This window comes from Chiloscyllium plagiosum, chromosome 17 (genome assembly GCF_004010195.1).
Source record: "Chiloscyllium plagiosum isolate BGI_BamShark_2017 chromosome 17, ASM401019v2, whole genome shotgun sequence".
In the NCBI taxonomy this organism is placed as follows: Eukaryota; Metazoa; Chordata; class Chondrichthyes; order Orectolobiformes; family Hemiscylliidae; genus Chiloscyllium; species Chiloscyllium plagiosum.
Genome location: NC_057726.1, coordinates 29,319,169 through 29,330,916, shown reverse-complemented (window position 1 = coordinate 29,330,916; position 11,748 = coordinate 29,319,169). Strand labels below are relative to the sequence as shown.

The window sequence follows — 11,748 nt, the reverse complement described above, 5'->3', positions numbered from 1 at the left end:
ACTGCCACAAACACTACGTAGGACAAACAGGAAGAAAGTTAGCCACCAGGATACATGAACACCAGCTAGCCACAAAAAGACACGACTCCCTCTCCCTCATAGCCCTACACATGGATGAAAAAAAAACACCATTTCGACTGGGACAACATATCTATCCTGGGACAGGCCAAGCAAAGACATGCCAGAGAATTCCTCGATGCCTGGCGCTCCAACTACAACGCCATAAACAAGCACATAGATCTAGATGCCATCTATCAACCCCTCAGAAAACGAACAGGAAATGACATCACCACAAACCCCAGGAACCCCATCCAGGAGAAAGATATAAATAGGAGACAACAGCTTCGCTTCACTTGGAGGTCGCCACTGATGATGTTACCTAGCCAGGTAATAAAACGTCTGGATATCAAACCTACAGCTCAGCGAGCAAACTTACACCCTAAACCTCAACCTGAGCTACAAACCTTCACAAACTTTACGAAAATTATTCTTTATTGACCATACACAGTTGGAGGAGCACATTGTTCGGCTGCGTGAAGAACTTGACAGAGAACGAGAAGAACGGAATTATTTTCAGCTTGAACGTGACAAAATCCACACTTTTTGGGAGATCACAAAGCGGCAACTGGAGGAGAAGAAATCAGAATTAAGAAATAAAGATAGAGAAATGGAAGATGCAGAGGAAAGACATCAAGTTGAAATTAAAGTAAGGAGTGTAATTCAATCATATAATTCCTGGTAGACTACTCGATCTCCCAAAACTATTTCAGTGCTCAGTTACATCATCATTAATCTATATGTTGGGTCCATTTAATTTAAAAGCCATTTCTCTCACTTTTAATTTAGAGTCATAGAGATGTACAGCATTTATCTGCCTTTGTTCCAAGTCTAGTACATTTTTCTGTAATAATAACTTTTTCCTATTTCCTGCTTTTCACTTGAGGCCTGCGATATTTTGAGAGGCACTAAACTCTTGAGTTGTGCATTTCTTTTGCCAAACACTTAATATGGGCATAATCTGGTTATTTTCCAATGGAACAGTTTCTCTGTATCTGCTCTGTCTAGAGCACTCACAATTTTAAATGCCTCTACAACTCTCTCTGTCTTTAAAATGACCAGTTCCTGCATCTTTAAGGAGAAAGTGAGGTCTGCAGATGCTGGAGATCAGAGCTGGAAATGTGTTGCTGGAAAAGCGCAGCAGGTCCGGCAGCATCCAGGGAACAGGAGAATCGACATTTCGGGCATAAGCCCTTCTTCAGGAATGAAGAAGGGCTTATGCCCGAAACGTCGATTCTCCTGTTCCCTGGATGCTGCCTGACCTGCTGCGCTTTTCCAGCAACACATTTCCAGCTCAGTTCCTGCATCTCCAAGCTAAATAACTGAAATATGACTTTTCTGAAATCATTCATGTCAATCCTTTCTGCGCCCAGTCTAAAGCCTTCACATCCTTCCTAAAATGTGATAACCAGAATTTGACACAATGCTCCATTTGAAGCAGACAAATGATCGTTGTAATCTCCTTGTTCAACCTCAATCTTAGGTCTTGAGAATGTCAATTAGGAAATGAAGGGAAAGATTAAAATTAAACTAAACTGTCTGTGAGAGTTTTTTTAATTCCAGACTACTAAAAGTACAATCTCTGGGACGAACCAAGAAAGGCTAACAGGTTGAGTTCATAAGGAATTTCCTGGGCCGTCTCAAGTCTGTACTTTATCACATCCACAAATGAAACTGCATTAGAATGTTATTTCAATGAGCCACCACACACTGCAGCACAGAGAAACTGCGAAGAGCAGAGGAAAATCACCTATACTGTGTATTCAAAAAGAACGGGTACCCAATGAATACAGTACACCGATTTCTCAACAACAAACGCAAACAAGCAGACAAAACGCATCAAGAAACCCAGCTTCTCACCGCTACATCAAAGACATCTCGGAACTGATGTCTCAGACCTCTTGGCATCATGGCATCATCACAGGAAATGGTGTCACCGACCCAAGGAAACCTAAACACATACCACCAGTACTTCACCGGATGCTCACTGATGATGTTACCTAGTATGGTGATGAAATGTCTGAAAACAAATCTTCCAGCTCAGCAAGCAAACTTACATCCAGAACCTCAACCTGAGCTACAAATCTTCTCAAAATGCACTCTATAACCTCTGCTTTCATATGTTCATAGCCCCATTTTTTCCTCTTAATGTAGTTTTATAGTTTCATATCCTTTGCAAGTGTCTTTTTCAAATTATATTTTGAACCTCTTACTTTCTTTGTACCTCTTTTCAGAATTACAAAAAATAATTGTCCATTTGGTTTCACTTTTCAAATTTAAAGTTAATTAAGCTATTATTTGCTACCATTATTAGCATTTCTACACACCTGACAGGTGTAGCAGTCCTGCCCAAACTACTCATGAATTGGTGTTACCAGGAGGGCTGTAAAAAGCTCATATCAAAATCTGACATTCGTTGCTGTAATTAAACTCAACCCAATTTGGTTTCTTAGCTCAATCTTTGTTGCTAACACCGTCGCAGGCATCTCCTCCTACTGCCCCCTCAATCACGACCTCACCTCCCATCACGGAACCATTATCATCTAGACCATCCACAATCTCATCACCTCTGGGGATCTCCCATCCACAGCCTCCAGCCTCATTGTCCGTGAGCCCTACACTGCCAATTTCTACCTCTACCAAAGATTCACAAGCCTGACTTCCCTGGTTGACCCATTGACTCATCCTGCTCCTGTTCCACTGAACTCATCTCTGCATACCTTGACACCGTCCTGTTCCCCTTAGTCCAGAAACTCCCCACTTACGTTTGGTATATTACCCATGCCCTTCACCTCCTCCAAGATGTTCATTTCTCCGGCCCCCAATGCCTCATATTCACCATGGACATCCAGTCGTGTACACATCCATCCGCCATGACAAAGACCTCCAAGCCTTCCGTTTCTTCCTCTCACACCCTTCAACTACTACCCTTCCACTGACACTCTCATCCGCCTGGCTGAACTGGTCCTCACCCTCAACAACTTCTCCTTCCAATCCTCCCACTTCCTCCAAACCAAAGGCGTAGCCATGGACACCTACATGGGACCCAGCTATGCCTTCCTCTTTGTTGGGTACATGGAACAGTCCACATTCTGCAGTTGCACTGGCACCACCCCCCACCTGTTCCCCTGCTACATCGATGACTGTATCGGCGCTACCTCGTGCTCCCACGAGGAGGTTGAACAGTTCATCAACTTCACAAACACGTTTCACCCCCGATGTCAAATTCACCTAAACCATCTTGGACACCTCCCTCCGGTTCCTGGACCTTTCCATCTCCATCTATTACAAACCTACAGACATCTACTACAAACCTACTGACTCCCACATCTGCCTAGACTACAACTTCTCCCACCCTACCTTCTGTAAAGATGCCATCCCTTATTCCCAATTCCTCCACCTCCGCCGCACCTGTTCCCAGGATGACCAATTCCACTTTAGAAATCCCAGATGGCGTCCTTCTTCCAAGATTGCAACTTCCCTTCCCACGTGGTCGACGATGCCATCCAACGTATCTCCTCCATTTTCCACACCACCGCCCTTGAACCCCATGCCCCCAACTCAAGGACAGAACCCTCAGGTCCTCAGATTCCACTCCACCAACCTCCACATACATCGCATTATTCTCCGTCACTTCTGACACCTACAAATGGACCTCCTCACCAGATATATTTTTCCCTCCCCACCCCATCAGCATTCTGAAGAGACCATTCCCTCTGTGACTCCCTTATCAGATTCCCCCACCCCCAGCCCCCACCAGCCCACATCCCACTCCTGGCACCTTTCCCTGACACCACAGGAAGTGCAAAACCTGTGCCACACCACTCCTCTCACTTCCATCCAAGGCCCCAAAGTATCCTTCCACATCTGACAGAAATTTACCTGTACCTCCACCAATGTCATCTACTTTATCCATTGCACCGGATGTGGTCTCCTCTACATTGAGTAGACAGGATGCCTACTTGTGGATCGCTTTAGAGAACACCTCTCGGACACCCACAACAACCAATCGCACTGCCCTGTGGCTGAACACTTCAACCCCGCTCCCACCCTGTGAAGGACATGCAAGTCCTGAGCCTCCTCCATTGCCCAACCCTTACCACCCGATGCCTGAAGGAAGAACGTCTCATATTCCTAATTCGGACCCTGCAACCACACAGGATTAATGTGAATTTCAACAGTTTCCTTATTTCCCCTGCCCCCAAAACATTGATTCTTCTGCTACTCGGATGCTGCCTGACCTGCTGTGCTTTTCCAGCACCACATTCTTGACTCTGATCTCCAGCATCTGCAGTCCTCACTTTCTACTAAAACACCATTTAGCCACCCTCCCTGCATTTTGCATAAGTTATCTTACGTTGGCTGTTACAAATCTTTACAAGTCTGCCAAATCAATATTCACACTTTGTCATTCCACATACGATGTTCACTAGTTGCATAGTGGTAGTTGGGTTTTACTGTCTATAACATTTTCATTCATAATTTATAAGTTTTTGATAAAAGTCGCTAAAAGATGATTAAATAGACTACAAGCAAATAGTTTGAAAAAAATAAGCAGTTTATTAGAAATTTCATTTTTAACTTTTTCCACATTTTCCAAACATGTGAACAATGTTGGACAGTCAGTATAGTTCAGGATGTTTATCAAAGATGGAGGAAAGCATTATTTCTTGAGAAATATTGTCAGTTCAGCAGGAAGAAAATATTTCCGCTAATATTTTAAATTGTAAATTGTTTTATAGTTCCCTTAGCCTAGTTTATATTTTCTTCATCCCACAGGTCTATAAGCAGAAAGTCAAACATTTATTATATGAACATCAGAACAATCTTGCTGAGTTGAAGGCAGAGAATACAGTAGCCATGAAACTGGAGCAAAAAGAGCATCATGACCAAGAACATGATATACTAAATGATATCAGAAACTTAAAGGTGCAGTTGAAGGAACAAGAGCTCTCCAATCAAAACATGGTGAAAACATTGAAACTGGTATGCTTCAATTAACTATGTTATTTATCCATAATTATCCTCAAGAATGTGAAAAAAAATTGTGCCAATGGCTAAATGGTAGAATCTTATGCAGGACTCATGTTGGGAGGCAACAGAGTGGAATTTATCTGATCTTGGGGTTCCTTAGGGGACAATATTGGGGTCATTGTTGGTTTAATTATTTTTGAATGACTTTGAAGACAAAGTATTGTCCAAGGGGTCTAGTTTAAAATTTTGCAAGTATTGAGAAATTAAATTTTGAAACTTTTTTTGTTAAGCTGAATATTTAAAACAAACTTGGTACCCAGCTTAAATCTAATGATATCAAAAGAAAATGAAGTTTAGGAAATACTTGATGCATTAAGAAGTTGATAGGACTATGGACTATGGACTGAGGTGTAGCAGAATAAAATGCCATGGTAGATTTCAAGATTCACATAATGAATTTGTGTTTATAGTTAAGAGTCAGAGCTATTAGTTCTAGAATTAACCAAAGAAAACTATTTGGAGATTTGGGCAAGTATCCATAATGGAGCAATGATCTCCTTTCCAAAGCACTAGTGTTACTCTCTTTAAATTGAGAGAGATGGAACACATTTCTTCTTTATTTTAATTATTTTTGTGCTCAGTACCATTTCATTATAAAACTACAGTGGCTGGTAAATATTGTTATTTTATTTTAATAACACTCCAGAATGTTGTACTACAAGTTAACGGACAAGGGTAGATCACGTGAAGGAATTATATGAAAAGCTTTGCAAAAATAAAGCAGTTTGGCAAGAGCAAGCCTTTTTAAGATAAAGTGAAAGGTGAATTGTTCTAATTCAAAAATAAAATGGGAAATTAAAAATTCTGAAAATTCAAGTTAAAAGGATAAAATGCTGGAAAACTCCCATAAGAAGATCATTAGTATATGTAAATTCTTCACTTGAACACATAGAAAAGGCATCAGCAGCAGTATGTTATGAAACTCCTGTGAGCTTTTAATTAAGATTTCTTTTCATATTCAATAATAGAAAAATGATGAAGAGATTACAAGATTGTGGAATGACTTTGAGAAACAATCACAAGGTTAGTCTGAATTTTGTCAGTCAGAAACTCTTAAAAGCTCATATTGTTATGATTAAAGTTTCAATTCTGATTTCCACTGAATACAAAAGCTTGTATGAAGAATTTGGGTTTGAATTTTAAATTGCCAAGAATTTTGTCAGCCTAGTAAAAGTTGCCATAGTTAAAAGCAAGAGTACACAGAAGGGATACCTAGAAATAGAGTATCCAAACAGAAACTTTGTACATGTTGGTGTCTGTTCCACTTCTGCCAGTTGTGTCAACAAAGCCGTCTTCCTAAATGTTGATTGCTAGACAACTGAAGTGTCATCTGAACATTGCTTCAGTTTCCATATTGATGTCTGAAGGTAAACTCAAGACTCCTATTTCCTTAGAACTTAATTGGGTGACCAAACATAGCGCATGCTGCACAGTTTCAACTGTTGGTTCAGCTGTAGAGTATCCTAGAGTGTAAACTTTAATGTATTTTTTGGTGAATTTGTGAATTCAGGCTCCACAAAACTGTGTGGAATTGCAGCTGGATCATTCCCATCTGAGAACGGACTACCTTAAATCTAAATTAATGCTTTTATCGTAGAGTTATAGAGATGTACAACACAGAAACAGACCCTTCAGTCCAACTCACCCATACGGCCCATATCCCTCCAAACCCTTTCTATTCATACATCAATCCAGATGCCTTTTAAATGTTGCAATTGTACGAGCCTCACCACTTCCTCTGGCAGCTCATTCCAGACATGTACCACTCTCTGCGTGAAAACGTTGCCACTTACGTCTCTTTTATATTTCTCCCCTCTCACCCTAAACCTATGCCCTCTAGTTCTGGACTCCCCCACACCAGGGAAGAGACTTTGTCTATTTATCCTATCCATGCCCCTCTATATTGTAAACCTCTATAAGGTCACCTCTCAGCCTCCAACACTCCAGGGAAAACAGCTCCAGCGTATTCAACCTCTCCCTGTAGCTCAAATCCTCCAACCCTAGCAACATCCTTGTAAGTCTTTTCTGAACCCTTTCAAGTTTCACAACACCCTCTGATAGGAAGGAGACCTGAATTGCACACTATATTCCAACCATGACCTAACCAATGTCCTGTACAGCCGCAACATGATATCCCAACTCCTGTAAAGGAGAGCATACCAAATACCTTCTTCACTGTCCTATCTACCTGTGACTCCACTTTCAAAGAGCTATGAACCTGCACTCCAAGGTCTCATTGTTCAGCAACACTCCCTAGGACCTTACCATTAAGTGTATAAGTCCTGCTAAGATTTGCTTTCCCAAAATGCAGCACCCTGCATTTATCTAAATTAAACTTGATCTGCCTCTTCTCAGCCCATTGGCCCATCTGATCAAGATTCAGTTATGATCTGAGGTAACCTTCTTCGCTATCCACTACATCTCCAATTTTGGTGTCATCTGCAATCTTACTAACTATACCTCTTATGCTCACATCCAAATTGTTTATATAAATGACGAAAAGTTGTGGACTCAGCACTGATCCTTGTGGCACTCCACTGGTCACAGGCCTCCAGTCTAAAAAACAACCTTCCACTACCATCCTCTGTCTTCTACCTTTGAACCAATTCTGTATCCAAATGGCTCCTTCTCCCTGTTTTCCATGAGATCTAAACTTGCTAACCAGTTTCCCATGGGGAACCTTGTCGAGCGCCTTACTGAAGTCCATATAGATCTCGTCACCACTCCACCCTCATCAATCTTCTTTGTTACTTCTTCAAAAAACTCAATCAAGTTTGTGAGACATGATTTCCCACGCATAAAGCCATGTTGACTATCCCTAATCAGTCCTTGCTTTTTCAAATACACGTATATTCTGTCCCTCAGGATTCCCTCCAACAACTTGCCCACCAGCAACATCAGGCTCACCGTCTATAGTTCCCTGGCTTGTCCTTACCACCCTTCTTAAACAGTGGCACTTCTTAGCCAACCTCCAGTCTTCCGGCACCTCACGTGTGACTATCGTTGATACAAATATCTCAACAAGAGGCCCAGCAATCACTTCCATAGCTTCCCACAGAGTTCTAGGGTACACCAGATCAGGTCCTGGGGATTTATCCACTTTTATGCGTTTCAAGACATCCAGCACTTCCTCCTCTGTAATTTGGACATTTTTCAAGATGTCGCCATCTATTTTCCTACATTCTATATCTTCCATGTCCTTTTCCACAGTAAACATTTGTGCAAAATTCTCGGTTAGTATCTCCCCCATCTCCTGTGGCTCCACACAAAGGCCGCCTTGCTGATCTTTGAGGGGCCGTATTCTTTCTCTCGTTACCCTTCTGTCCTTAATGTATTTGTAAAAACCCTTCGGATTCTTCTTAACTCTATTTGCCAAAGCTATCTCATGTCCCCTTTTTGCCCTACTGATTTCCCTCTTAAGTATACTCCTACTGCCTTTACACTATTTTGAGAATGCATTCAATCTCTTTTGCGATGCCTGACATATGCTTCCTTCTTTTCCTTAACCAAACATTCAATTTCTTTCGTCATCCAGTATTCTCTACATCTACCAGCTTTTCCTTTCACCCTAACTGGAATATAATGTCTCTGAACTCTTACTACCTAATTTCTGAAGGCTTCCCATTTTCCAGCTGTACCTTTACCTGCGAACATCTGCCCCAATCAGCTTTTAAAAGTTGTTGCCTAATACTGTCAAATAACCTTCCTCCAATTTAGAACTTCAACTTTTAGATTTGGTCTATCCTTTTTCATCATTATTTTAAAACTAATAGAATTATGGTCACTGGCCCCAAAGTGCCCCCCCCACTGACACCTCAGTCAGCTGCCCTGCCTTATTTCTCATTACTAAGTCAAAGTTTGCACCTTCTGTAGTAGGTACATCCACATACTGAATCAGAAAATGTTCTTGAACACACTTAATAAATTCCTCTCCATCTAAACCCGTAACACTATAGTAGTCCCAGTCTATGTTTGGAAAGTTAAAATCCCCTACCATAACCATCCTGTTATTCTTACAGATAACTGAGATCTCCTTACAGGTTTGTTTCTCAATTTCCCTCTGACTATTAAGGGGTCTATAATACAATCCCAATAAGGTGATCATCCCTTTCTTGTTTCTCAATTCAACCCAAATAAGTTCCCTGAATGTATTTCTGGGAATATCACCCGCAGTACGGCAGTAATGCTATCCCTATCAAAAATGCCACTCCCCCATCTTTCTTCTCTTCCTTTCTGTCCTTCCTGTAGCATTTGTATCCTGGAACATTAAGCTGCCGGTCCTGTCCATCCCTGAGCCATGTTTCTGTAATTGCTATGATATCCAAGTCCCATGTTCCAAACCATGCCCTGAGTTCATCTGCCTTCCCTGTTAGGCCTCTTGCATTGAAATAAATGCAGTTTATCAGGACTACCTTGTTCTGTGCTTTCTACCTGCCTGCCATGACTGTTTGACTTGCTTCTTTTCTCAACTGTATCAGTCTCAAGGTTGATCTCTTTCCTCACTATCTCCCTGGGAACCCCCACCTTACTAGTTTAAATCCTCCTGAGCAGCTCTAGCAAATCTCCCTGCCAGTATATTAGTCCCCTTCCAATTCAGGTACAATCCATCCTTCTTGTACAGGTCACTTCTACCCCAGAAGAGGTTCCAATGATCCAAAAATGTGAATCATTCTCCATACAGCAGATGCTCAGCCTTGCATTCATCTGCTCTAACTCTGTATATTCTCCCTTCCTATGTCATTGGTTCCCCTTGAGAACATTCTGCACCCTCTCTGAAATATCCTTGATTCTGGCACCAGGGAGGTAACACACCGTTCAGGTTTTTCACTGCTGACCACAGAAAAGTCTGTCTGTGCCTCGGACTAGAGAGTCCCCTAACACAACTGTTTGTTCTCACTTTTTCAATAAAATCCATAGAAAGAATAAGAATATGAAAATTGATGTTAAATTTGTTTGTTCTTTGTAACATTTTCTAATTAATTTTGATCTGTCATTTCGACGCACTGCTGTTGGAAACTTAGTATGACAGGTATTCCTTCTACTGACATGCTAGGCATTTGATCCTATCCCCAAATTCAAAGCTTGATATCATGGAAATATGTCTGAGATTGTGGAGGCACTTTCTCCAATGAAGAAATGAAAAATTGGAATGTCAACTTTTTCACATTTGTTAAGTGTGTACAAGAACATTTTCTGATTCAGTATGTGGATGTACCTACTAGAGAAGGTGCAAAACTTGACCTAATCTTGGGAAATAAGACAGGGCAGGTGACTGAGGTGTCAGTGGGGGGAGCGCTTTGGGGCCAACGACAATAATTCTATTTGATTTAAAATAGTGATGGAAAAGGATAGACCAGATCTAAAAGTTGAAGTTCTAAATTGGAGAAAGGCCGATTTTGACGGTATTAGGCAAGAACTTTCGAAAGCTGATTGGGGGCAGATGTTCACAGGTGAAGGGAAGGCTGAAAATTGGGAAGCCTTAGAAATGAGACAACAAGAATCCAGAGAAAGTATATTCCTGTTAGGGTGAAAGGAAAGGCTGGTAGGTGTAGGGAATGCTGGATGACTAAAGAAATTGAGGGTTTGGTTAAGAAAAAGAAGAAAGCATATGTAAAGTATAGACAGGATAGATCGAGTGAATCCTTAGAATAGTGTAAAGGCATTAGGAGTATACTTTAGAGGGAAATCAGGAGTGCAAAAAGGGGACATGGGATAGCTTTGGCAAAGAGTTAAGGAGAATTCGAAGGGTTTTTACAAATACATTAAGGACAAAAAGGTAACAAGGAAGAGAATAGGGCCCCTCAGTGATCAGCAAGGCAACCTTAGTGTGGACCCGCAGGACAAGGGGGAGATACTAAACGAGTATTTTACATCAGTATTTACTGTGGAAAAGGATATGGAAGATATAGACTGTAGAGAAATAGATGGTGACACCTTGCAAAGTGTCCAGATTACAGAGGAGGAAGCGCTCGATGTCTTGAAATGCATAAAAGTGGATAAATCCCCAGGACCTGATCAGGTGTACCCTAGAACTCTGTGGGAAGCTACGGAAGTGATTGCTGGGCCTCTTGCTGAGATATTTGTATCATTGATAGTCACAGGTGAGGTGCCGGAAGACTGGAGGTTGGTTAACGTGGTGCCACTCTTTACGAACGGTGGTAAGGACAAGCCAGGGAACAATAGACCAGTGAATCTGACGTTGGTGGTGGGCAAGTTGTTGGAGGGAATCCTGGGGGACTGGATGTACATGTATTTAGAAAGGCAAGTATAGATTAGGGATAGTCAACATGGCTTTGTGCGTGGGAAATCGTGTCTCACAAACTTGATCGATTTTTTTTGAAGATGTAACGAAGAGGATTGATGAGGGCAGAGCAGTAGATGTGATCTATATGGACTTCAGTAAGGTGTTCGACAAGGTTCCCCATGGAAGACTGATTAGCAAGGTTAGATCTCATGGAATGCAGGGAGAACTAGCCATTTGGATACAGAACTGGCTCAAAGGTAGAAGACAGAGGATAGAGAGTAGTTTTTCAGACTGGAGGCCTGTGACCAGTGGAGTGCCACAAGGATCAATGCTGGGTCCTCTACTTTTTGTCATTTTCATAAATGATTTGGATGCAAGCATAAGAGGTACAGTTAGTAAGTTTGCAGATGACA

The 11,748-nt window shown here is 41.6% G+C and overlaps 1 protein-coding gene across 1 annotated transcript in view; it reads left to right on the top strand.

Moving 5' to 3' along the window:
* The window catches only part of gas8 (growth arrest-specific 8), a 41,761-nt gene that overhangs the window by 1,825 nt on the left and 28,188 nt on the right, over positions 1-11,748 (top strand). Inside the window, exons 2-4 of the mRNA XM_043706769.1 lie at positions 509-706; positions 4,837-5,043; positions 6,060-6,114. Coding sequence (XP_043562704.1) covers positions 509-706; positions 4,837-5,043; positions 6,060-6,114 — 460 coding nt within the window. The remainder of the gene's footprint in view (positions 1-508; positions 707-4,836; positions 5,044-6,059; positions 6,115-11,748) is intronic.